At 46.2% G+C, this 26,698-nt stretch overlaps 3 protein-coding genes, 1 long non-coding RNA gene and 1 pseudogene across 9 annotated transcripts in view; 3 read left to right on the plus strand and 2 right to left on the minus strand.

Annotated features, from left to right (window-relative positions):
- The window catches only part of Camta1 (calmodulin binding transcription activator 1), an 814,893-nt gene extending 809,000 nt beyond the window's left edge, over window positions 1-5,893 (plus strand). For 5 of the 6 annotated variants that reach the window (XM_040734951.1, XM_040734950.1, XM_040734953.1 and 2 more), the window contains one exon: window positions 2,652-5,893. In XM_040734951.1, the coding sequence (XP_040590885.1) occupies window positions 2,652-2,684 (33 nt within the window). In that variant the 3' untranslated portion in view covers window positions 2,685-5,893. Of the gene's footprint in view, window positions 1-7; window positions 2,624-2,651 lie in introns of those variants that run through there. The other variant, XM_040734952.1, reaches the window with a different exon arrangement.
- Window positions 5,894-7,527: 1,634 nt separating this feature from the next.
- Window positions 7,528-18,307, plus strand: Vamp3 (vesicle associated membrane protein 3). Its single transcript, XM_013120075.3, has 5 exons — window positions 7,528-7,680; window positions 9,725-9,809; window positions 15,300-15,458; window positions 16,124-16,175; window positions 16,762-18,307. Coding segments are annotated over exons 1-5 (315 nt in total). The 5' UTR covers window positions 7,528-7,678; the 3' UTR covers window positions 16,779-18,307.
- LOC121135796 lies at window positions 10,750-10,960 on the minus strand (annotated as a pseudogene).
- LOC121135773 lies at window positions 16,762-20,863 on the minus strand. Its single transcript, XR_005872883.1, has 3 exons — window positions 20,641-20,863; window positions 19,849-19,987; window positions 16,762-19,304 (listed from the first exon to the last, which is right to left on the minus strand). It is a non-coding gene; the product is annotated as an uncharacterized LOC121135773 (long non-coding RNA).
- A 165-nt stretch (window positions 20,864-21,028) lies between these two features.
- Window positions 21,029-26,698, plus strand: part of Per3 (period circadian regulator 3) — a 45,497-nt gene continuing 39,827 nt past the window's right edge. The window contains 4 exon segments of the mRNA XM_021232523.2: window positions 21,029-21,599; window positions 22,007-22,152; window positions 22,895-23,010; window positions 24,205-24,406. Of these exon segments, the coding sequence (XP_021088182.1) occupies window positions 21,475-21,599; window positions 22,007-22,152; window positions 22,895-23,010; window positions 24,205-24,406 (589 nt within the window). The 5' untranslated portion in view covers window positions 21,029-21,474.

Consider the following 26,698-nt stretch of genomic DNA (forward strand, 5'->3'; position numbering starts at 1 on the left):
CATATAGAGTCTGTGTGTGGACACACCCCCTCTTTGATGTAAGTATAGTATGGTAACTCCACGATGAAATTCATACACCTAAAAATTGGACTGTTCTCATTTTTCCATATAGAGTCTGTGTGTGGACACACCCCCTCTTTGATGGTTTGTGAGAACGCCGTTAATTCATAGTGAATTCAGCGTTAATTTAAACCTTGGTGAAAACGTTATTGACATTTTAATTGGTTATGAAAGAAGTAGGTGGTGGATGGGGTTGGTGGTGACTGCAAAAACCCAATGTGACCAGTTTAATTGGATGAATAGTGTTAACTTCCGCCATCCTGACCAACTGGCTATGGAGTTTTTGGTGTGAGGTTGCCTAAAACATCTCACTGTCCTTTTTATTCCACCTCAGTGATGAATTTAATGTGTGTAAAGCATTTCCGATGGTTCTAGAAAGATGAAGGGCTGTCTTTATGGTGATGCTATCAGATTCTTTTTGGTTTTTCGAGACAGGGTTTCTCTGTATTGCTTTGGAGGCTGTTCTGGAACTCGCTCTATAGACCAGGCTGGCCTCGAACTCACAGAGATCCGCCTGCCTCTGCCTCCCGAGTGCTGGGATTAAAGGTGTGCGCCACCACCGCCCAGCTGCTGTCAGATTCTTGAAACTCTAGAAGTCTCATTCGAGGTGATGCTGTCAATGAATCCTGTGCTAATGCACACACAAGACATGGTACTTGGCATAGCATGCACATCTCGCAGGACTTGGGCAGATGGATCTGCGTGAGCATAGAACTGCATGTCTGGAAGTAAGGTTGGCATCTGTGCATGCCTTGCATTGTTCCAGCCAAAACGGACATTAGTCTAGATGCTGCATGCTTAAAAATTAAACACAGACCTATAGCATGTTTCAGTTTTTAAGAAGTAATTTATGAAGTATGCATGTCCAAACTCAGGGGCCTATAATCATATACTATTATATACTACAATGTGATTCCACATCATAGGATCTAACGTACTATGGTATCCTTAATTACTAAATGCATATTAAGCTGTGTAGTAGTGGCACACACCTTTAACTTCAACACTTGTGAGGCGCAGGCAGGCGAATCTCTGAGTTCAAGGCCAGTCTGCTCTACAAAGGAATTCTAAGACAGCCAGGGCTTCGTACATAAACTCTGTTGGGGGCAGGGAGGGGGGAAATGTAGCTTTAAGAAAGGAGGACATGACAGTTTGGGAGACACACTGCTGTTTGTACATAAGCCATGCTTAGCTGGGCTTGGCATATGTAGTAAGTTAGACAAGCAAGTTTCCATATGTAATAGCAATTTAACAGAAAGATGGAGCTTTTCTTCCAAAGAGTACATCTTCTCTCTCTGAAGGTACCACATCAGTTTACATGCTACTAAGAAGTGGTTCTGCTTCAAGGTTGTAAATACAGAAGTTCTTGAATTTTTCAGAATATATATGTCCTTTCCATTCATTTTCAACCTGTGTGATACAGCAGCACTTTGTTTTGCAGAGTATTCCTATTTGCCTGAGTTGTATGAAGTATATTTAGAAACTGCTAGCACTCGTCTTGAATAACTTTTAATGGAGTAGCATAAGCAGTAGGAAAGGCCTTAGAATCGGAGACCACATTTGACTGACTTCTGAATAAGCCCCCTGTCAATCTGATGTTTCCTTGTTCTGTCACTGGGGCAATGTAGGAATGTCCTCAGACTCTTGCTTCTGTTTGGCTAACCCTTCCTCTCATGCAGACTTCTGGGAAAGCAGATGTTACTCTGTGCCATGTGGCATTTGCACTGTCTTGCACTTGACCATTCCGCCATTAATACACTTGCTATTGTCAGTCAGTGCAGAGGGATGGCCTTAGAACCCACAACACTCCCCTCACCTCATCTCACGGGGCACCACATCTGTTAGGGCAAAGTCTTATGTTTAAAAAAAAAAAAAAAGGTCGATTGGAGCGGCTATTTATAAATTGCTAGTATCAGCCCTCCATGTCTTTGAGCTTCTCACTTAAACATATTTACTCTAATACTTCTGATAAGTAAAACAGAGTCCCGTTTTAGTATTGACCCCACTGCTGCCTGTCCAGCAGCTCTGAGAAGGGACATGAACTTTACAGTTATGGTATGGAATGGCAGGGCACACGTATAATGAAGATCCGAGACTTAGTAATCTAGATTGGAGAAGAGGAGCTTGGTGTAAGCTGTAGAGTCAAGTTCAAGGTAGCCAGCAGTCTGGAGTCTGCAAGTGATTCAGCCCCTGGGTCTACTTAGAGCTAAATAAATGTGTGTGTCAGTTCCCTAGTTTACATCACAAGGAATGGTGGGACATTCATAACAGTTTATCAGACAGAGGAAGAAGCTCCTCAAATAATAATTAAACAATTCCAAGCTATGAGTGTCATTCTTGATTCAATACAACAGAGCAAAAAGCTTTATTCAGTTCTTGTTGGAGCACCCCATGTAAAACTTTTCATGTTTTAACACAAGGTCACATCTTCCTCTTGGAATATTCTCCCAACAATTTCTCAAGTTTTCTTGTTAGTCTTCAAAAGGGGCTCGTCTGGGCTTCTCAGTTCTGGGGTGACAGCCCTCTCCTTTATTTGGTCACAGTTTCACTCTGTAGTTATCACCTGGTGTTGTGTTTTGTTTCTCTTCCAGAGTGAAAGAATTGAAAAAGGCCAAGGAACTTGAAGACATACAGCAGCATCCCTTAGCAATGTGACATTGCTTCTCAGACTGTTTTCATTTCTGTTTTTAGCAGAGACATGCAACAACAGACATGCGCATACACACACACACACACACACACACACACACACACACACACACACACACACACACGTACAATCCCTCTGCAGTTCTGGGGCATCAGCTGCAGGATTTTAACAAGAATGTTTTGGTCATTGCATTTGCACTTTCATGGACAACTTTTAATTTGATCAGCAAGACATCTTGGAACTCAATCTTCTGTTGGATCACAGGAAAACAAGACACCAGGAGGAACTGGAAGGGCTTCCCCATCTTAGGAAGAAGCCGCTTTCCTTGTCATTAGGGCTGTATTCAAACATCGTGTGGAACTGTGCAAATATTTATACCAAAAATATAGATGATAACAGGTGGCACGAGGAGTGCCGTGCCCGCACCTTCCGTCACTTCCAGGAAGCTGAATCTTTGGTTCTCAGTGGAGGGCTTAGATCACCCAAGTCATTATTGAGTCTGTGTGTTCTCATTTCCTTCACTGTTTCGTTTCGTTTCTGTTTGTTTGTTTGTAAGTTTGTTTGAATCTCTACAGCACACTTAATGCAACTTTTAAAATCTGCAGGTTTTTAATGTCTTGTGAAAATTTGCAGAAGGGAGGGTGTGTGGTAAACAGGTAATGCACGGGAAAATAATGAGAAACAGCTTACAGAACTTAAATTTACTTTCTTGTCCCCACCACCTCCAAGAACCTGCGAGGATAGTGATCATCTTGTCCCTTTTCTCATGTTCAGCACTTTAATTTGTTTGCCTTACTTTCACTTGCAATGAGAATTACTTAAGAATGGTAAAGCATGTAGCCTTTTTTAGTAACCTTGGGAACTGTAGCAATTCCAAGGAATCACAACCCTTGCCTGGACATTTGCCACCTCAATGACCAGTGTGGTGCTGCACTCTGGCCAGTAAATTCCATGTTTTGGCTCTATCTCATCCAAACAGAGTGGCTTCTGTGTACATATAAAAGGTAGAAATGAAAAAAGCGAGGAAATACTTGAAAGGGGTTATATTAATTGCTAAATATTTTATTCATAAAGGTCAATAACATGGCAAGATAAAATTATTTGTATACTTCTGTCTGAATGAGCGAGAACAATGTGGATGTATTGTTTGTATATATTGTATATATTAAAACAAAGATGTGCATGAAATCAAGAAAAAGAACAAAAGCAAAGCGTTAGTGGCTATGGTCTGTAAAATGAAACAAAAAACTTTATTTCACTATAAGAGTACTTTATTTTAAATGTTCTGTAGAAGAACATTTTGCTAAAGCATGACTAACCTGCAAAAAATAAAAAAAGAGCTACTGTATTTAGAATAGGAAAAAAGGCAGAGTAGCATTACTTTAAAAAAAAAACAAAGGATATGTTTACATTTAATTTTGGCTACCAGGAGTTTATTTTATTTTATTTAAAAATTTTTTTGCCAAAGGTGCCAAGTAATGTGAATGCTAATATTGCTTATGAAAATTAAGTTACTTTTGCAAAATAGATAATCATAAGATGAATCCTTATGGAACTTAACACCATCCACTCACACCAACAAAGAATGTTAGAACGACCAAAATCTGACAGAAGAATTAGTGTGAAATTAGAAAAGTGACATTTTCATATCTCCTTATGAAAATCAGAAGAAGGGTAAAAGTTGCTCACAATGGCGACTGGTGTTGAAGGGATGCCGTGGTATATTTCTCTTTCCATGTAATGAGAAGCCAAAGAAATCTGATGCTTTTAAAATTAAACCATTCATGTCAAACAGAGAGAACCGATTTTGCATTTGCTAATGCCAGTTTAAAATCCCAGCTTAAGTGTGAGAATTGGTTGGTATGAGATTTTCTTTAAAAAATAAAAATAACATGGTTCTGGCTGCCAACTGTGAGTTAAACTCAAGGCTTGTTGTGAAGCCTAAAAATATTCACAAATAAGCTTTAAACTGGTGTCTTCAGAAGGAAGGTAGAAACAAAAAGATTGTGGTTAAAAAAATAAATAAAAACTGGGGTCAGTGCTCTTGGTGCCTTTTCTATAATTGTACTTGTTTTTTAATTACTTCCTTTCACTGCCAACCTCAAATTTACTGTACAGTATCTGTCTTTCTGCTTGTGATCAGCTTGGACAACAGTGACAGCCCCACAGCTAGTAGCCACCTGTACATTTGTAAGCTGACCTGACCCAATTTTGTTTTTACTCGTGTGGGTTATGTTGCAGCTGTTGGAATCCTTGCCCCCTCCCCACCCATACCTATTGTTTTACACAATTTGACCTGTCTGAGGACACTGAGTAATTTATAAAAACACAACTGTATTCATAACAGGGAACAGAATGCAAAGCCAGCTCTTTCAGAATATCCTATATTAATACTGGATTTGGATACATTTACTCCATTGCTTATGGATCAGATAGCTGATCATTCGACCAGAGTGATGACCTCAGTGGATTTGCTTCAACCCTCACATTTATTTTTTTAAACGTTTCACATGCCACATTATTAGCTCAATATGTTAGAAAATCCTGAAAGATAGAGACTTACATAGAATTTAGGAAGTTCTTATGGAGGGGAACAGAAGTAGGGTCAAAACCTACCAGTACAACTGTCAATTCTAGGTGAGGTCGAAGCATACTTTCCGCTGAAACGAAGCATTTCTGACCACCTTTTCTGATTGTGACTCTTCATTTTGAATATGAGGCGATAGGTAGGCGCAGCTTTCTTGGATAATCTGAATTCCCAAGTGCCAGGAGTAGGATTTCATTATAAAATTAATAGCTAATCTTATTCTGTCTCCTGAAGATTTAATTGCTATCCTTGTTACCCATTCAAAATCAGCTGTACTGTGTGAATGAAATAAAGACATTACGACGAACCCCTTTCTGGCTGCACGGTCGCTTATGGCAGTTCCACACAGTAGTTGGCGCCCAATGGGGGGTCCCTGAGACTTGCATGTAAAACTAGTCTAGATGTCTTCTTTTTTTGTAAGTTTTATTTTTGTAACTGTGCATGTAAAGCATCATTGACTCAATGGATCTGTTGAAGAACTCAGCTGCTGGAAACCATGCAAAATGTTTTGAATTGCCCTTAAAATATGGAAAATGTTTTCTGAATGCTTTATATTCTTTCTGCTGTAAATTAAAAATGAAGAAAATTTCCCCATATTTATCTGTGTTTTGCTTTAACCTGACCTGAAATCCAGGGTGTTGAGGTTGAGATCACAGTTAGAACTGGAAGTATTTTTTCACCTTCCACATACAGGGTTTTCACACCCTTTAGAGCCACTTTCCCGAAGAACTCGCTTTGCACCTAGACTGCCTGGTTTCTAAACACATCGACCGTTTGTCTTAAGCGCAGTTAGTTGAAAGATACGTAAGGATCCTGCTCTAAATTCACCTTTTCTCGTACAGCCTAGGGTATCCCTGAATCCCCTGCTTAAGCCCAAGAATGACCCTGAGCCTCTGTTACCCATAGCTTTCAGATGCTCAGATTATGGGTGCCAACAGGCCGGGGTTGTTTTGTTTGCTTGTTTGCTAGTTCCCTCCTTCCAGACAGGTTTTCGCTGTGTAACAGCTCTGGCTGTCCTGAAACTCAATCTGTACGCCAGGCTGGCCGGGGAACTCACAGAGATCCGTCTCAGGCCGGGTTTTATGTGGTTCTGGGGATCAAAACCAGGGCTTTTCATGTGAGACAAGCAACTAAGCTCTACTGGGTAGGTTTGCTTTTGTTTTAAGCCCTTTTCCGGCTTAGCTCACTCAGGGTTCCCTTCATTATTCCAGTCCTCTTCCCTGCGGGGTTCGGCTTGTCTCTCTAGGCGCACCTCACTGGATCTAACCTCAGACATAACTAGTGCCAGGCAGTTTCACACTGGGAGTCCCCCAGATACTTTCTGGAGCCCACTGCATTTTAACGCCCCCCCCCCCCCCGTCTCGCCTGTCTTCACTCTGCCCACTCCTGTTTTACTTAAGCCCAGCTCTGTGCTGCACTCCCGCTTACCCTGGAGCGCCCTTCATGGCCACCGCTCAGCCCAGGACCCACAACCAGGCGGCCCTCGCTCCTTTCCAATTCTTGGGATTGCCGTACTGAGGTGGAAGGCAGCTTAAGTGGCTTTCCCTTAGGAATGCACCAGCTGCCCTCATCCAACCTGTTTAAGCATGCTGGGATACACTGTAACGGATGCTCCTCGCCCCATCTGACCAAAAGTCGAGTGCCCACTCTCTGCTAGGGCCGGAGAGCTACAGAAACGGAGAAACCAGAGTTCCCGACCTCAAGGCTCCCCTCGGGGGCTGTCAATGCCCGCGCAGTGGCAAATGTCCGTCGTCGCTAGTGTGGGCGCGAGGGGGACACTTATCCCAAACCCTGTGGCCGAGCCCCTTACCTCTCTTGGGGAAAGAACCCTTTTTGGTCGTCTCCCCGGGACCCCTAGATTATTCTGGAACGTTAGGCGCGCACGCTGTTTCTTAATACTGTCACGACCCAGAGGGCGACGTTATGCAGGCTCAAAGAAATGTAAAGCGCACTCGTTCTTACTCTGAACTGCCTTTCCAGGGCTAGAGACAGGGGCAGCGGCGACACCCGATGAAGCAAGCGGCCGCGACGCCCGGGCGGCGAGGAGCCCGTCCAAAGGCGCAGGCGCCGCGCCCTAGCCCCGCCCACCGAGAACGCCCGCCCACTCTTCAACGCGGACGCTACTTCCGCGCCCAGCTCGGGCCCCTCCCACTCTGGTCGGCCCGGAGGGTTACAGCCGGAGCGCGGCGCCGGGGCCAAGCCTCCCTGCCCCGCCCACTTCCGGCGCGCCCTCCGCGGCGGCGAGCTTCCCGTCGGTTCCCGTCCGGCCCCTGCTCGTGACGTCACCGCGGCCCCGCCCACCTCCACATCTTCGGTCGCTGGCTGCGCAGAGTCCTCCCGACGCTCGGCCCTTCGCCGCCGCCGCCGTCGCATCCGCCAAAATGTGAGTGACGCGCTGCGCCGCGCGGCGGGGTGGGCTCCGGGGGGCGGCGGCGGCCCCCTCCCGGGACCCTCGTCAGGCGCGGTGGCCGCTGCTCGGGACTCGGACTCGGGCGCAGGCCTCGCGGGCCTGCGCGCAGCGCCCCGGGCCTGAGGTGGGCGGGGGCCCCGCGGTGCGCTCTGCCCTCCGGCGCTGCGGCCCGGGTCGTGGTGCCGCGGCGTCCCCGGGTGCCCCGCGGCTGGCGGGCGGACGCGGAAGGGCGAGCGAGGGTGGGGCGCCGGCTTCCAGAGGAAGCGTCCGCCACACCCCGCGGTTCCTTCCCCCGAGGTCCCCGAGCGGGGCTGGGGCTACCGTGAGCGCTCGCCCTCGGCGCCGCTGCGCTCCCGAAAGTGCGGGCGACCCGGGCACGGCCGGGTGCCGGGGCCCCAGGTGGTGTTTGCAATCGAGCTGCCGCGCCCACAGCGTAACTTGGCCGTGGGTTTCGCTTCCGTTTTAAGCAAAACACGGTCCTGTTTTCAAGTTGGTTTCTAGTGGTGGCGTCCCGGCAGGACTCCGGTAGACCCCTCCACCGAGGGTTGGCACCGCGTAAGATGCACCCGGTCAGACCGCTGTGCCCGGTGGCAGCGCCCGTGAGCCATTGCAAGAATTAAGCTGGACCTGGCTTCACACCGGCCTGCTGCGCGTTCGTTCTGCGTTCGTTCTAAATGTTAGTAAGAGGAGGATAATAGTATCCTCTTCAGAAAGGGGCATTAGGATTCAGAGAGAGGTATGCACGGGCACGGTTTCGACCCAGAGCACGGTTTGTCTGTTCTACTCTCAGATCCTGAGTTCTGTGAGACAGCCATCAGAAGTGTCGTGTCCTGGTGACAGACACGCTGCAGACTGAAAAGGACTGTTGAACCAACGACAGGACGGCTGTTGTGTAGCGAGGCACGCCTTAGGTGTTGGCTTAGATAGAGGGGAGAGTTTAATGGAGGTGTTGAGGACTTCAAGAGTAGGTACGAAAGGAGGGCATGGGTGAATGACGCATTCGGCGAACCTGTGGAGGATGGATGACTTTCCAGCAGAGCGAGAACTGCTGTCACACAAACCCCTCCGTGCACTTTGGCTGTTTTGTGATTGTTTCTAACTATAAGACAGCTCTTGCCACAACAAAAGGGTCAGGAGAATACTGAGTGCCCGTAAACATTTGTGTGTCTTAAAGCAAGTTTTCTGTTTGTTCGTTTGTTTTTGAAAGATTTATTATGTATACAGTGTTGTGTCTGCATGTATCCCTGCAGGCCAGAAGAGGTCACCAGATCTCATTGTAGATGGTTGTGAGCCACCATGTGGTTGCTGGGAAGGACAGCCAGTGCTCTTAACCACTGATCATCTAAAGCAAGCTTTAAAAACAAAACAAAAAACCCAACAACAACAACAAAAAAACAGAAAGTAGAGGGATTATCCAGTCTTGGGATTATGTACTTCAATAACACAACAGAGGTTTCAAACTTTGGTCACTGGTACAGTCTTGGGAATTTTAAGGGATCATAAAAAATGCGTTAGTGCCTTTATTTCTTACTGCAGGATTTTTTTTTTAACTTCAGTATAAGGAATTAGTAAATCCAAATCCTTTAATCCCAGCACTCGGGAGGCAGAGGCAGGTGGATTTCTGTGAGTTTGAGGCCAGGCTGGACCGATAGCCTCCAAAACAATACAGAGAAACCCTGTCTCGTAAAAAACCAAAAAAAAAAAAAAAAAAAAGTAAGTCCAAGTCCTGGCATGACAGTTTACACACACACACACACACACACACACACACACACACCATGGTATATGTTCGAGGGCAAATTTCAGATATGGATCTCTGCCTCCTACCTTATTAGAGACAGTATCTCTTGTTCAGCACTGCGTGTGTCAGGCTAGCTAGCCCTCAGACGCCCAAACTCTCACGCCGCCGCCTCTTCTCTCACTGAAGGAGCGCTGGGCTTTCGTGTTGGCCTCACCTGGCTTATGTAAGTGCATTGGGAATCATAAGATACTCATGCTTGTGCCTTACACCTTTCAGGTCCACAGGTGTGCCTTCAGGAAGTTCAAGTGCTGCTGCTGGCAGCAATCGAAGACTCCAGCAGACACAAAATCAAGTCGATGAGGTACTGCTCTAAAATTCTAAGATGTGGATTTTTAACAGCCATGGTTATTCTGTGGGGTTCTATCAGAAAAAGTCATTGGAGATGGAGAGATGACTCAGTGGCTAAGAACACTTTCTGTTCAAGTAGAGGCTCCAGGTTGGGTTCCAAGTACATATTTGGCCATTCAATTGCATTTAACTCTGGCCTCCAAAGGCACTTGTATGCATCTGCACAGACACACACATTTTAGAAAAGGAAAAAGCATCAATGTGTGATTGCAATTTTGACTATATCAGAAATCTTTCTAATTGTGTAGAGGACCACAGTGAAGATTCTGTGAGAAATTCAGACCAGTATTTCCTTATTTTTTTCATATTCTTTTTTTGTAAGGTTTTTTTATGTGAATTATTGTTTTGCCTGCATGTTCAAGAAGCTGTGTTTTAAGCACAAGGCAAGCTTTTCCTGGTTTCACTTCTCCATTATTGAATCGCATACCTAAAGCATGTGAATCTGTCCCTGAAAGCATGCCCCCAGAGCCACTTTGTAGGGTAGGGTAATTACATTTTCAAGCCAGGGACAAGTCTTTCTGATGGGTGTGTGTGTGTGTATGGTGTGTGTGTGTGTGTGTGTGTGTGTGTGTGTGTGTGTATGTCTTTGTGTGTGTGTGTGTGTGTGTGTGTGTGTGTGTGTGTCTGTCTCCTGTAGCCAGGTTTGCTAGTTACCTAGTATAGCCAGGTCTCCGTAGAGCTTTCTCTGGCAGTAGCTGAAGGATACACAGAAGTTGGAACTGCTAGAGGACTCCTCTGGCATCTTTTGTTTGGATGTATACATGTAGAAACACAGTAAAGATTCTGTGAGAACCTCTAGCTGGCATTTCCATGTTCTTTTTTTAAAATAACAAGCGTTTTTATTTCTCTCATAACTTTAAAAATGTGAATATTCTGTGTTTTAGCCAGAGGCTTTACTTCCAAGTAACTTCTTCATTGGGCCTCAGTTCCCTCTGAAAGCTCATACTCTTACTCCAGAAGGCAGTTAGCTTTTCCTCATCCCTTCAGTCTAGATAGCATCCAAAGACAAATCCCACAGGGGCACTCGTGAACCTAGTGGTCACATTCAAGCTGAAGAAGGTTGCCATGACTGCTGCAGCCCAGTGCCAAACACCACCCCAGCATCAAGGGCAGGGATAGGAACTTTTTCTTTAGGGTTTATTGTTATTTCATCTGTGTGAGTGATTTGGGAACTATGTGTGTGCAGTGTGCTATGTTCATGTACTGTGTGTGTGCAGTGCCTGCAGAGGCCAGAAGAGGGCATCAAAACCTTGGAACTAGCTTTGCAGAAGGTTGTCAGCTGCTGTGTCTGTTCCCGGCCCCAAACCCAGGTTCTCTGTCAGAGCAGCCAGTGCTCTTAACTGCTGAACCATCTCCCAGTTCCCTACTTCTATATCCTTACAGGGCTTCTCTGTGTAGCCCTGGCCATCCTCGAACTCACTTTGTAGACCAGGCTGGCCCAAACTCTGGAGATTTGCCTGCCTCTGCCTCCCAAGTGCTGGGACTAAAGGCACCAACGTTTGGCACAATCTTTCTGCTTTTAATTGTCCTAAAACTAATTATCTTAGATACTGTTATTACATTGTACAGTAATGTTTTGATATGATGGTTCCTTTATGAACTTAGTTCTGAACATTTTAGACCTTTGCACTAATTCTGACACTTGAAAACTCAAGTTGTACCCTTTTTTAGAAATTAAATGAATTTTAAAGAGAATTGAGTTATTCTTTGAGGTAAAATCCTCATAACACAAGCATTTTAAAGTCTCATTTCGTGTGTAACTTGTCTAGGAGAGGCACTGGTTTAAAGTCTCTCATTTCGTGTGTAACTTGTCTAGGAGAGGCACTGGTTGCACGACTCACATCTTCTTGCATTCAGAACTCTTGTCACTGCTGAGAAGCAGCCCTGCACTCGTTTCCTAACCACTCGCCCTCCCGCTTTCTTCTTTGTGGCTTTGGGTTTGCCTAGTCAGGTGTAGCATGTTCAAGGGTCAATGCCAGGCCTCTCTCCCCTCAGTGTGCGTCCACGTTCATCAGGCTGTAGTCTGTGCTAGCACTTTGTCCTTCTCCAGCAGAGCTGTAGTTCACGTCTGCATGGCCATGCTTGGTACCCAGACGTAGTGAGTGGGCAGCTGAGCCAGTCTTACCTCTCTGATGCTGCCGTAAGTGTCCTGGAGCCAGATTGTAAATGTGTCTTCCTTTCTGTTGCATTTGAGTGTAGCTCTAAGAGTAGCATTGCTGGTTCATATAATATTCTGTGGCAATTGATGATTTGATCAATGATTAGTGACAGTGAACATTCTAGCCACTCCCTAAGGAAGTGACTGATCAAGTCTTTTACCCCTTTGTGTTACTGCTGTTAGTTAGCACAGGCTAACCTGGAACTTACTGCCTAGTCCAAGCTACTGTTGAACTTGAGAGCCTCTTGTCTCAGCCACCCAAGGGCTAGGATTGCAGTTATGTGTCTCATACATGCTTCCTTTGCAAATGATTCTATTGTTCTGTCTTTCTGTTAATTTATAAGGCTCTTTTATGTATTCCTCACATTTAATATTTATCAGATACATAGTTCATAAGTATTTCTATCCTCTGAGTTGGTTGAGTTTCACATTCTCCATAGTATACTTTGATGCCTAAAGGTTTTAGTTTTTATAAAGTCCAATTTCCGCACCCCCCCATCTCTGTCTCTCGTCTCAAGATAGGATTTCTTGTCTAGGCTGTCTAGGAACTTGATTTGTAGACCAGGCTGGCCTCAAACTCAAGAGATCCACCTGCCTCTGAGTGCTGGGATTAAAGGTGTGCGCCACCACCTGGCTCCAATTTATCTCTTTATTTTTTTTTTCTTTTGTTGCTCTTGCTTTTGATAGCAAATCTAAGAGCTTTGAGCCAAACCTGAAACTGTGTGCTGGCTAGTTTTCTGTCACCTTGTTATCAGCTAGAGTCATTTTAGAAGAGAGAACCTCAATTGAGAAAATACTCCCACCAGATTTGCCTGTGGGCAAACATTTTCTTGACTGATAATTGATGTGGGATGACCCATCTTACTATTGGGTGGTGCTACCCCTTGGAAAGTGGTCCTGGATGGTGTTAAGAAGCAGGCTGAGCAAGTCCCAGGGAGCAAGCCAGTAAACAGCATCCTCCATGACCATCATCAGTTCCTGCCCTGACTTCCCTGGGTGTTGATCTATAGGCTTCAAGATGAAGATGAGTTAAACTCTTTCTGCCCCCAGTTGCTTTTGGTCATGGTGTTTTAGCACAGCAACAGAAACCTCGAACAAGCTATAAAGTTTTACTTTTTTTTTTTCCTCCTAAGAGTTTTTATACTCTTAGCTCTTAAACTTAACTCACTGGTCTACTTTGAGTTCTTTTTGTATAGAAAATGAAACAGGAACCCAACTTCATTCTTTCCTTATGGCTATTTAGTTGTGCCAGCTCTGTTTGTTGAAAAGAATATTTTCTCCATTTGACGGTCTTAGCATCCTTCTGAAAATTAGTGTGTAGGCAGAGTTCCAGGTTTCCAGTTATTTCCTACTGGTCGTCTTCTGTCCTTATACGAGTACCACAGCTTTCATTACTCCAGCTTTCGGGTGAGTTTTGAAATTGGGAAGTATGACCATTGTAGCTTTATTTATTTATTTATTTATTTTGGTATTGGTTTGCTTATTCACAGTTCTTTGGAATTACATATGAAAAAAAAAGCCTCTGAAATAGGTATTACAAGACAGTTTTTCTGAGGGGGAACAACAACTGTTGTGATTGCAGTTGTTGGTCATTTGGAGAATACTGCCATCTCCACTGTATTAAGTCTTCCAACTCGAAAACACAAGCATCTTCCCACTTACTTTAATTCTCGTAGCAATCTCTCTCTCTCTCTCTCTCTCTCTCTCTCTCTCTCTCTCTCTCTGTCTCTCTGTCTCTCTGTCTGTCTGTCTGTCTGTCTCTCTCTCTCTCTCTCTCTCTCTCTCTGTGTATCTGCATGCCTGTGTGTCTCTGATTTTGCTTGATTTTGAGACAAGGTATAGCTCAGGCTGCCCTTAAACTCATGATGTCTTGCCTTAGCCTCCCAAATGCTAAAAGGTATGTGCTGTTGTACCCAGCTTATAGCAGTGTTATGTATTGTTATGGTTTCTCTTTGAGTGGGTATGGTATATGCATGTGTGTACACAGGTGGTAGCCAGAAGTCAAAGTCAGGAATTTTCTTCTATTTCGTGTATTTTCTTTCCACCTTAATTTTTGAGACAGTATGTTCCACTTAACCCAGAGCTCATCTGTTGCTGGACGAGTTAGCTGGTGAGTCTCTGGGATCCTCCTCTCTCTGCCCTCCCCAGTGCTGGGTTACAGGAGCAGACTGTCACACCATTCTTTGTTTTTATCTGAGTGCTGCACATCCAAACCCAGATCTTCATGTTTATGCAGCCACCTGCTCAGTCTGATGTTATAGGTTTTTATTCTTTCAGATGTTTTGGTAAGGATGCTTCTCTCTTAATGTCCTTTTCACATTGCTCATTGCTGGCACTTAGAAAAATAACTGATGTGTGTTTATCTATCTTAGATGATGCTGCAACTTTACTGTATTTATTCACTATAGCAGATTTTGAATTCTTTTTAAAGTTTGTGGTGTGTGTGTGTGTGTGTGTGTGTGTGTGTGTGTGTGTGTGTGTGTGTGTGTGTGTGTAGGGGTAGAGTTACTTGAGTGGACACAAATGTACCATGGTGCCATGCCATGGTATGTGTGTTGGAAGTCAGGGAACAACTTTCTTGGAGTTGGTTCTCTTCTTCCCCTTGTAAAGTCTATGTCTCTTGTTTCTGCCATTCGGTGCTATGAATGCAGGCTAAGTGGTCCATGGACATCCAGGTGATTCTCCTGTCCCTACTTCTCATCTGGCCTGAAGAGAGCAGGAATGACTGATAGCACAGACCTGGCCCTGAAAGTAGCTGGGGGGAAGACAACACAATACATCCACCACGAGCAGGAGGGGGGGGGCACAATACATCCACCACATGCAGGGGGCAGTTTTCTCTCTCCACCCGTGTGGGTCCCAGGGATTGAACTCAGGTCATCAGACTGACAAGTACTTTTACCTGCTGAGTCTTCAGAGTGTTCTGTAGAATTTCTTACAGGTAGCAGTAGATGCCCTCTTCCTTTCCAAGCAGGACGTCTTTCTTTCCTTACCTGATTGCCCTTGCCAGGACTGCCAGTGTAGTGTTGAACAGCCATGAAAGTGAGCATCCTGTTCTGTTTCAGCCCTTGGAGGAAGTTGAGTCTCTCACTGTGGCATGTAATACTAGTGTGGGTTTCCCCAAGTGCCCATTGTTGAAGTTCACTTCTGTCCCTGGCTTGCTAAGTGGATCTATCACAAAGCGTGGGCCTGCTTATACGTGAAAGTCTAGTGTGCTGATTGGAGAGGGGCGTCCTTGCGGGGCTTGTTCTTCTCCCCTCTGTAACTGTCACCGTGTCCATTTAGGTGGTTGACATCATGAGAGTCAACGTGGATAAGGTGTTAGAAAGAGACCAGAAGCTCTCGGAGCTAGATGACCGTGCAGATGCGCTGCAGGCCGGTGCTTCTCAGTTTGAAACAAGTGCTGCCAAGTTGAAGAGAAAGTATTGGTGGAAGAACTGCAAGGTAGTGCTCTCCTGACAGACCTCACTTCAAGCCTCTCCCTTGCCAGAGCCTGCAGAGTTATGCTCTGGGACTCTGGGAGGTGGGTGGAGTCGGGGCAACCGTGAGTGTACACCCCTTTTCCTTGCCCGCAAGTAGGAATCCAATCCCATGTTTGTGGCTAAAGGTAAAAGACAGGTAGAGTAGGACTGTCCCAAACCAGTCCTGGGCATTAGACCCCGGCCCAGGTACCTGAGAACACACTACAAGAGGAGTGCTGGCTTTGATGCTCAGTTTGCAGGCATTCTGGGAATGGCTCCAATTTCAAAGGTTAAATGCTAAGACGTCCATCTTGTTCAACAAAAGAGGAGAAAGCCACATATGAATAAATTGCTCACAGCAGACTACATGTTAGCAAATGAGAGCATCTGTGATCAGATCTCAAATACTTCCTGTCATGCCTTTTTTAAAAAGGATACATGGAACAAGCTCAGTATCCTGTGTGGAACTCTCGCTTTCCAGAGGCCACAGAGAATTGGAACACACTTTTGAAAGCATATAACTAAATTTCAGACCTTAACTGGAAACATTAAATTTAGGCTTTAGAAATGATAAATTATCTCACACTGTAGCTGTTGCAGTTAGCGCTGTCTGTTTTCCCAATGTTAAATGGACCTGTCTTGTTGCAGATGTGGGCGATAGGGATCAGTGTCCTGGTGATTATTGTCATCATCATTATTGGTGAGTTACCCCCGAGTTCACAATGTTTGTATGTGCAGGAGCAAAGGGTGAAGGCTACTTCATTCCAAGGGTTAAATATTTCTCTTTATCAAATATTTTGAATACCTGAGGGTATTTAGGGATGGTAGTGTTGAGGGAAGTTTGAGGGAAGTTCATTGTTCAACCCAGACTGGCCTTGAACTTGTTATCTTGCCTCAACCTCTCAAGTGCTAGGATTATAGGCATGTGCCACCATACTGAGCCTCACTATGACTTTGTGCGATTAAAGTCTGGTGTTTTGTTTGGAAGGATGGATGGATGGTTGGATGATAGATAATAGATACATGGATGGATGATAGGTAGATGGATGTAGTCATTAACCCTTTGGGAATATGGAATCTCATTGCTACTGACTGGTCAATTTTTCTCTCCTATGAAGTTTTGTTTCCTTTTGTGGAGTATAGTGGTTAGCTGAGACCACTTTGACCATCCCAACTGGCCAAATCAATCTCTTCCTGTCCCCATTTAGACAATAGAAATCCGTATTGAGTATCTATGCAAAAAGACTAAACTGGCCTCTTCACTGTAAATCTTTCCTGCTTCTTAGTGTGGTGTGTCTCTTAATGAAGAACCCAGGAAACTGAAGCCCACTGTTGAGGAGCTTCTTCAAGACTTTCTACTCAAAACCTGCTGTGTTATCAAGCTTACCTACTGTTTTTTCCAAGTGATTATTTTTGTTAGTTTACATACAGTTCAGTGTCTAGGAAATGTGCCTTTGTTTTAATATACACTCCAGAAGGGGTGTGACCTCCCCTGCCCACATTCTGCACAGCGCCTTCATAGATTTCTGCACCAACTAGGGAAGAGGACTTCTGATGCCCCAGAGTGCTGGAGTCTAGACGGATGCTGTCACTGATGACTTGCTGTGGATTCCAGGAAGGGGATTTTGTTCAAGTCAGCTGTCCCCACACTGAGATCGCCTTCAAAACCACATTTTAAACCCTTGGGTGATTAGATTCCCCAGTTGTGCCTTCCGGGAAGAACACTACTGCCTAGTACAAATCAGTGACAATAGGGTATGCCTTATTTTGATACTTGGCTCCTTTTCAGTAGGAGGACCCTCATTTTTGTAAGCACTACTGACCCTGCTGTATTTAAGATGCTTTCATGTTAGGTGTCAACATGTTTGCTCTCTTGTTCTTGTGCATCACTCCTAGAAGTATTTAATCAAAAATAACCCTTTAAAGTTCTTATAGAACTGTGACCAAAGTTTCTCTGTGGCCAAAAGTCAAATACAAATAAAATGTCCATAAGTCTGTTCCTCATAGATTAAATTCACATAAGTGCCAAATGTAACTCAAGGTGCCCTTGAAGAAAAAGAGTTAATAATTACTGTGTGAGCCTTCAACATTTTCCCAGTCCTTCCTCTGAAATACTGTAGATAATGCCCCTTCAGACTTGGTTTCCTCACGGAGCTGTAGAGGTGAGCTGAAGGCACGCCTGTAGTAAGACATTCAGCCAGCGGTTTGCAGACTGAGCTGGAAGCTGTGGCCTCCAGAGCACCGAGCAGCAGCAGTGCGGCGGCCTCACATCAGAGCTCTCGGGCGGGGGCTGCTTCCAGCCATGCCACTTCCTACAGCAGGCTCCGTGCTGCCCTGGAAGGGAGGCGTTGGTCGCTTCCACGTAGATAGCCAGGCAGAGATGCCGACGGAGACACTTTCCTTGTGTATCTGAGCCTTGGATCAAGGGTGGTTCAAAGATGGGAGTTCAGGCGTCACTGGAAGTAAGAGAGCAGTGAGAAGAAACAGGCTTTATTTGCCTGTAGCGGTGCCACCACAGTGCCCTGGAATTTGTGTTTGTGTGCAGAGTGGCATCAGTCAACATGTGACAGAATCTGGCTCCAGTTTTTGATTTGTTCCCTGACATTACTGAAACAATACAAACATCGAAAGCCTGCTCCACTGTGGGAAAGCAGCAGCAGCCTAGGGCTTCTGTCCTGGCCTGACCCCACAACCTTGGTGCTGTCTCCTCCATACTCAGACCCGTGCAACTCATTGGCTCCTGCATTAACACAGTAATACCTCGCTTGTCTGTGCATTTAACTGGGGACTTTCCCGCTATGATGTCCTGAATAAAGTTGTTTGTTACCATGATCCTGTCTTGTGTTCCTTGGGGTGTGGTGGATTCACCTGATCCATGTCCTAAAACTTCTTCCCCTTGCTGTCCCCACCCCCACACACTACTTTTCTTTCTTACCCCCACAGGAGCATGTTTCCATGCGTTAGCTGTGGATTCCATCCCGTGTTAGGGGTCTCTAGAGGAGCAGAACTGATGAGTATATGTTAGCAGATTTATTAGATTGGCTTGTGTGATATGGTCTGCCTCACCTCACTGGAGAGGCTAGAAATGAAGGAACCCCACCCAACCTGAGCATGGCAAACGTAGCTCTGGCAGACCTTGCCCTTCTCTCCCACCCTGTGCCATGCTAAAATCTAAAGCTGCCACTTCCTCATCCTAAGGCTGACTACCAAGGTCCACCTATCAAAGTATTTCAGCTCAGCAATCAAAAGCCCCGTTTGGCTCACCTGATTAACATGCCCAGTTAAATAAACCCTTTATAAACTGCCATTGTCCTATGGGTCTATCTCTTCTCTATCCAGAGGCAGTCCTTTGTCCCTGACCCCTCCACCTAGTCCCCTCCCCTTTTTCTCTCATCCTCTAACCCCGGCCTTTGTCTCTTACTCCCTGCCCTTTGTCCCTCTGGGGCAAATATATCTCCTTTGTGCTGAGAAGTTGGCCCTTGGTGTGCTGAGTCAATCCAGTCCCAAACCACCATTTCCTTACAGAGAACCTCGTAGCCACTCAGTACATGAGGCTGAGTGCTCCAGCCTGGAGTATTCCTGGAAAACCTCTGGTCTTCAGCCCATCTTGAAGCCCGAAGAAGGTGAATCTTGGTCGAGGCAAAGTGCAGCAACAGCAGGGCAGATGAACTTGGCAGTGAGTGAAGGCCCCCTCCATCATCATCATCTGGATTGCCACCCAAAGTTTCCGTCCATGTTTAGGGTAAGTCTTCCCCACTTGACACAGTCGGAGCAAGGAAACCCATCAGGAATGCCCAGCAGCTTGTCTTCAGTTGGTTCACAGCTGAAACTGACCACATACTTCAAAAGAAAAGTGCTTCTCAGTGCAGGGATGAACTGGGAGCTGGCTCGCGTGTGGCCTGTGGGTTTCTTAAATACGATCTTACGGAAAGTTGGCCCTAGTACACCACACTGACACCAGCCCGATGGGTCCATTTGGATAGGTGAGGGGTGTTGCATATGCTGCCCCCGTCTGTCTTTGCCTTCTTTGCAGGCGCCCACCCTCATCCCTCTGCACTTGGAAACAGTGTAATATGGACCAGGAGTTGTTTATGTTGACAACACAAAAGTCTGCTTTTCCTTACGTACAAGTCTCACCGCAGTCTGGCCTTTCCTCACCTGCTCTCATATTGTTTCCGAACCAGGATGGTCTGGTGGGTGCTGTTGAGGTCTGTTGCCCCTCCCCCACATCCTCACCCCTAGGTGTCACTCGGTTTCCCCTTCTTGATGAAAACTTACCCGTACCCCCCCCCTTTAAGCCCATTTCCCGGGCCCCTTGCCCCTCTCTCCCTTATCCTCAACCCCTCCCATTCCATTCGCTTATTTTTTATTACCATGTCAAGACTTTGGTGACTTTCGGGAGTCATTCGTGTTACGTGTTAGGTCTGAGAGATTTTTGTCCTGTCTTCAGAAAGTGCAATCATCTCTGCCCAGGTGTGCACTCAGTAGCTGTGATCTGGTGTGGAGAAAGACCTGGAAAAATAGGTGATTTGTCCAATACATAATGTGGATAACTGCCCCCAGGCACTTTCCGCTTCTTTGACCTAGAACTCCTTTCCTTCGTCCAAAGAAAATACTGAGTGTCCTTTGGTCAGACTTTATTATTTATGTGTTGTGTGTATGTCAGGATACGTGCATTTGCGCGTGAGCAGCTGCTTTTTTCAGTGAGGGCCTGGGAATCATCCAGCGGAAGAGCAGTCGCGCTCCCCGCTCTGCCGCTGCGGCATCTCCTCCTCCCCCCCCGTGTACCCAGGCAGCAGAGGGCTGGGGCTCTGCCCTGCTCATTTCATTTCCCAAGAGCAGAGAGAGTTATAAAAATGAGAGCCCCGACCGTTTTCTGGAAACGGGGCGTCGTTTACATATTTCTGTCTTCCTCCTGTTGCCAAATGCTACCATGTACCATTAAACTTCCATTTCTGAGAATTCGGTGGGATTCTACCTGGGCTCATTCGCTTTTAGCTAGCGGGCGGGAGGACAAAGCAAGTTTAGGAAAGATTAGAACAAAGGGACACCAAGAAGACCCTTGTCTCGAAAGCACTGCGTCCTGAGCACTGCCTCAGTTCCCCCGCGGGGCATCTGTTGCCAGTGGAGCCAGAAGAACCACAGGCAAACCGGGTTCCTCTCACCTGTCCGCCGCGCAGGCCACGCCCCCGGGCCCGCCCTCTCCTGACCGTCAGCTCCAAGGCCCCGCCTCCGGGCAGCCCTGCCCTAGACTTGCGCCACTAAGGCCCTGGCGTCCTCCTGGCCACTCCGCCCCCGACCCGGGCGCCTGGCGGCCGCGATTGGCCAAGAGCCGACCTCGCCCGACCCGCGCGTTACGTAAGGTTCTCCGGGGTCTTTGCACCCGCCCACTCGCCGGCGGTTATGTAACCCCCGCGGTGGCGAGGCGGACTCCGCCCCCGGCCAATGGGAGCTCGCGTAGCCGGCCGCAGTGGCCAATCGCGCGGCGGAGGGGCGGGGCCGGAGCCCGGGGCGCGCAGGGGGCGGGGCCGGCGGCAGCTCTGCACGCGGCTGGCCTCGAGACCCGGCGGCCCGCGGGTGGGCGAGGGCTCCGCGGGGCTGCGGGCGGCGGCGGCGAGCGCTCGGGTGGCGGGAGGCCTGCGAGCCTGCACGACCCGGCGCTGCTGCCCCTGCCTTCCGCCCGCTCACCCCGGGACGTTGTGCTGTGAGGCGTTTCTTGATGCTCGCCGACTTCCCAGCACGGACGGTGGAAAAGTTGGTTCGGGCTGAACAAGCGCTCAGAGAGCCATGGTGGGGTCGTCCGGCCAGCCCGCTTCCGGCGTCGAGCTGTCGGTGTAGCTCGTCACCCGAGCAGACTCTGTGAAAATGCTGAGGAGAAAAGTGCCCCTCAGATGAGCGCGGTCGGCGACCAGTCTTTTCCGAAGGCGATGGCAGGGACCAAAACCAGCCGGGTTTGGTGGCTAGCTGCAAACGGAGAAAACTGAGGGCTGCCAGGCGGGATGGACCCCTGTGGAGACCCGGCCGTGCCCGGCGGCGACTGTCCCCACAGCAGGAGACAGGAGCTCCAGGGGGCGTCTGACCGGGAGGGTCCGCTGCTGGGCACTTTGGTGGACAGCAGCCACAGGTGACTGACGCTAGGAAGACAGTCTGCCTGCCACCCTCGTGTACATTGTCCTTCCCTGGCCGGGAAAGCAAGACTTAAAACTTTTTGACCCCGGGGCGGGGTGGGGCGGGAGGCGACATGAAAGAGAACTTTGAGGCAGTGAGAACTGACCATGACGGAGGGGGGGTGTTATTAAGTCAATTACGGGAGTATGGAAAGGAAGGGGAAAGTGGTTAAAGAATTAGACGGGAGTCAGGGTTGAAGGGAGACGAAGTGTAAAATGTACCCTACCAGGAAGAGAAAGGGCATTAATTAGTTAGCCCTGTGGACCTGAGTGAGCCATCCATCCAAACACCCCTCCCCCCCAAAATCAGGTATTTCCTGAGCGTCCACCCTTACCGCGTCTTGTGTGTGTGTTTTCTACTCAGTAAACAGGAAGACAGAAACAGAATGTCTGAAGAACTTTTAATGGTGGTCCAGGAAATGAAAAGGTCTTTTCCAGCTGAGAGATGCACTAAACCCAGCACCCTAGATGCCCTTAACCATGCCCTGCGCTGTGTGCTTAGCGTGCAAGGTAACAGTCTTGGAGAGTAGGTGGCATTGGGCCCAGAACTCAGGTGCAGTGGGATCGCCAAGAGACTTGAGCCTCCTCGTGGTCGGGGCCAGCTAATCTGATTGAAAGTGGTGCTCTGGGCTTTCCAAAGCCAGGAGAATGGGATTCGTCTGATAGTTTAGTAACTATCTAATCTTTTGCAGATCTGTTGCAAGAGTAGAGTTTAGCAGTTTTAAGTAAAACTTGAAGATTTTTTTCCCGAGGAGCATTGCCAAGAGAAAATGCATGTATATTTTTCTGTCATGCATATACTTTGGAAATGCAGTTATAGAATATAAAAAGTTGACTAAGTTAAAGGACAAATGTTTTTCCTTTCCTTTCTACTGTCCTTCTCAAATATTCCGTAAAGTTGTGAGCTTATTGCAAACCTCCTTGCTTCACCTGTGATAAGTGGGTAGTCTGTGCATGCTAATGTTTCCTCAGTAAAAGTGTGTGTGCACGTGCGTGTGTGTGAACTCTTAATTTCTTTAACTAGGTTTAGAACTTTAAATGACTCTTGCTCCTTGTAACCTAGAACATGCAGGATTCATAGAATCCTTAGTCTTAAGTTTACATAACTAACCATATTTTTGATGGTTTTGAGGAAGACACAATTAAGATGCTCTTTATCTGAGAAAACCAGCCAGCTTGACAGTGCTAAAGCATGACTTCCTAGAGATGTTGTGGTCACCGGATCACCCGTTTATTTCTCTGTGTTTCTTAGCAAACAGTGGATTTTTCCCGAGTCTCAGCCCACATGGAGCACCTCAGGCAGACGTGACTGTGTACAGTCCCGAGGAGCTGGCCTCGCTTGCTTCCGAACTTGCTTCCAAGAACACAGTAAGATTTCATGACTATTGCCATCTCCACTGGGGTGACTTCCTGAGGACTTTCTGCAGGTGTTAAACAGTCACCGAGAGCTTTCCTTGCTGAGGTGAACTTGCTGAAAAGGCGCTCTGTGGTCTCTCCCACTGCAGAGAGAGAGTGTGAGGGCAGACAGGAAGCTTACGCTCTAGCTCAGTCTCCATGCCTGGCTGCCAGGAAGTTTCTTCCCCTCAGCATCCCATGCTCTCTCAGGTTTAAAAAAAAAAAAAAAAACAGCAGCAAATGGAACATGGCAGGGTAATTTCCGGCATCTTATTCTAATCTCCAAATTGTTACTTTCTATTTATATCATTCTTAGTTCCAATACCTACTTCCTCAAATTATAACACCTGGATTTTGTAGAACAGCTGAGTTGAGATGTCATTTTTATGGTGAACTTTTGGAAGAGACCATAGTGTGGTGTGTGTGTGTATTTATATTTTAATCTCTTCTTATTGACAGGGTAATTAAGCCTCATAATTGTGTTGATAGTAGAGACTCCTTAATTAGATGTTTAGACTTCAGCGTCACTTTAACTCACTGTTTTTATAGTATTACAACAGGGGTTGTGTAGTGTTACATAATAGAGCTTATTCTACTAGTGTGCATAGTGCTGTAGTGGGTGTTTAAAAAAACAAGTTTTAAGAAAACATTCACCCTCTAAAATCCTTACAGTGAGTGTACCCAGGGAAACGGGTCCATGTAGCAAGCACAGTGTGTTGCTGACTGTCAATGATGGGAATGACTATAAAGCAGGCCCGAGGTGCAGGCCTTACGTAATGAGGTCTGTCGAGGACAGCTTGTGAAGGAGGCAGGTCTTGAGCTTGGTCTTTAAACGCAGTCTTCATTTCTGACAAGGATATGCCCCCTCCTGGTAGAGACCACAGTTTGCAGAAGAGAAAAGTGTATGTGCTTCGTATATATTTAGTCAGCATAGAAGCTGGCGTGGGCTTTTGGCATAGAGATGAAGCTTCCAGGAAGCCTGGTGTCATTTTTATGTGTCAAGAAGCTCGTTGGAGAAAACTATCTAGGAAGCTGCTTCTTTACGAGGAGCACGTGCGGGCGCTCGTATTCTTCAGCCTCGGGTTGTGGTAGAAACCCAGAAGAAATTGACTTTTCAGAGAACATGTTTGTAAGTTCCTCACTTTCTGTCTTAAATGTCTCTCCTAGGACACGTTTGTGGCAGCGTTTTCATTTCTGTCTGGAAGGTTAGTGCACGTTTCTAAACAGGCTGCTTCGATCCTGGATTCTAAGGAAGATGCCTTGAAGTCCTCACACTTTGTTGACCTGCTTGCTCCTCAAGATGTGAGTGTGTTCTATGCACACACTGTTCGAAGTCAGCTTCCTTTCTGGAACAACTGGACCCAAAGAGGTAATGCAACTAATGTTAGGTTGGGTCCAGGAGCTGGTCATTCCTACAGAAACAGTACAAACATTAACATGCTGTTCACAGCATGCAGACCATGTTGTTTTATTTAATTTGTGTATTTACTTATTTTACTTTTTGAGACAGGGTTTCCCTGTATAACCAAGGCTGTCCTGGAACTCGCTTTGTAGGCCAGACTGGCCTCAAACTCAGGGATCCCCATCTCTACAGCTGAGTGCTGGGATTAATGGTGTGTGCCATAACAGGCTTTATTCTTTTTTTAAAGAACACAATACAATGGTATTTTTTTCCGCTTAGTAACATGACAAACCAATACATTTCTTTTCACTTACTGAAATCTCACAGGTTTTATATGAAAAACAGCTTTGATCACCAGCATGCTTCACAGTGGGTGATTGCTATATAGTCAGTCTTCCCTTTGAATTCATACAACGCACTTTGTTCCTGTGTTACCTTCATGATCTCTTTGTGTAATAGCTTTGACTTTATAGATGAGACTGATGGCTCCTACTCAGTTTTCCTGCCTAAGAGTTCATGGATCCCATCACTTTGTTTCCGTATGAAATGCTGGTTCATCTGAACCAGATATGCAGAGTCACAGCTTTCTCTATGGCATTCAGTCCTGTGTGATTTTCTTTTTAAAGTTACTCTATATTCCTTACATTCTTTGGGAACCATATCATAAAGAACTCAGTATACACTATATGTGTCAGCCTTTCCTTTGATTTCAATTCCTTTTCTGTAATAGGATTTTTATTTATGTACGTACTTAGGTTTTTGTTGCTTCAACAGAACTCCATGGCCTTTAAAAAGCAAGTTGGGGAGGAAAGGGCTTATTTGACTTTTACTTCCAGATCATAACCCATCATTTGGAGGAAGTCAGGACAGGGACTCAAGCAGGGCAGGCTCCTGAAGGCAAGAGCTGATGCAGAGGCCATGGAGGGGTGCTGCTTACTGGCTTGCTGTACGTGGTGTGCTCCGCCTGCTTTCTTACAGAACCCAGGACCACCAGCCCAGGGATGGAACCATCCACCATGGTCTGGCCCTTCCCTCATTGATCACTAATTGAGAGAGTATCTTACAGCTGGACATCATGGAAGCATTTCCTCAACTAAGGCTCCTTCCTCTCCAATGGCTCTAACTTGTGTCAGGTTGACACACAAAACCAGCCAGTGTACCAGGCTTCTCACAAACTTGCTACATAGCCAAAAATGGCTTTAAACTGTGGTCTTCCTGCCTCTGCCTCCTGAGTGTTGGGATTACAGGCATATACCAACAGGCCAGCTCATGTGATGCTGGGGATGGAACCCAGCATGCAGACTCAGCCAGCATCTCCTTGCTGAACCAGCATAACTTTCATCTAATTTTGTTTCAAAAGATTTTTTAAAATTTCATTGTGTGTAGGTGTTTAAGCCTCCTTGTATGTCTGTGCACCACATGGATTTCAGTGCCCATAGAAGCCGTGAAAGGGCATTCGATTCCCTAGAATTGGAGTAACAGACAGTTGTTAACTCATCATGCGGGTGGCAGGGAATTGAATCTGGGTCCTCTAGAAGATCAGTCAGTGTCTTAACCACTGAGCCATCCCCCAAGTGCCCCTTTTCTCTAACTAAAAAAAAAAACAACATTCTTTTTATTTGGAAAACAGGTGAACGTGGTGGTTAATCCCAGCATTCTGGAGGCTGAGGCAGGATGTGGCTCAAGGACCATTGTGGTCTACACAGTGAGAAATCCTTTAAAAATGTAGCACAAGATTTGCCACTTGTAATCGTGTTTAAGTTCAGGGTTAATGGTGTGGAATATGTTTGCATTCTACTGAAGCAGACTGCTGTAGCTCTTTGATCTTTCCACCTCTGCTCTTCTGATTTTTTAAGTCGCGTACTCTCTTACCTTTGTCTAGCTCTGTTACCTTTGTTCCCCATCTTAAAAATACTAGTATTGTTCATCTTCCTTTCCTAAATACACATTTTCAACCTTCAGTTGTCTGTCTGTTGTCTTTCTGTTTCCATTAGTCACCCATTATAAGAACATTCAACACTTGGGGGCAGTGATTTGTTTCCGATTTGACCGGAACTTTTAGATGTTGGGGTGCCAGACATGTTCAAGCGTTACCAGCTCTTTCCATTTTGTTATATTTTTGTCTTTTGCTTTTTTTTTTCTTTCAACAGTGCTTGTACCATCTCTTCAGCATTTTTAATCTCTTCTGGTTTATCTTTGCTGTGATAGTTTCATCCCACCTAAACCTTTAATATGTCCTGAAGTCATTACTTCTGCCAT

This window comes from Mesocricetus auratus, unplaced genomic scaffold (assembly GCF_017639785.1).
Source record: "Mesocricetus auratus isolate SY011 unplaced genomic scaffold, BCM_Maur_2.0 Super-Scaffold_100042, whole genome shotgun sequence".
NCBI lineage: Eukaryota > Metazoa > Chordata > Mammalia > Rodentia > Cricetidae > Mesocricetus > Mesocricetus auratus.

Excerpts from the sequence above, each read along its gene's own strand:
- Vamp3 (XM_013120075.3), top strand. Across the intron at positions 9,810-15,299 it reads CACAAAATCAAGTCGATGAG|GTGGTTGACATCATGAGAGT; the intron begins GTACTGCTCTAA and ends GTGTCCATTTAG. Across the intron at positions 15,459-16,123 it reads ATTGGTGGAAGAACTGCAAG|ATGTGGGCGATAGGGATCAG; the intron begins GTAGTGCTCTCC and ends GTCTTGTTGCAG.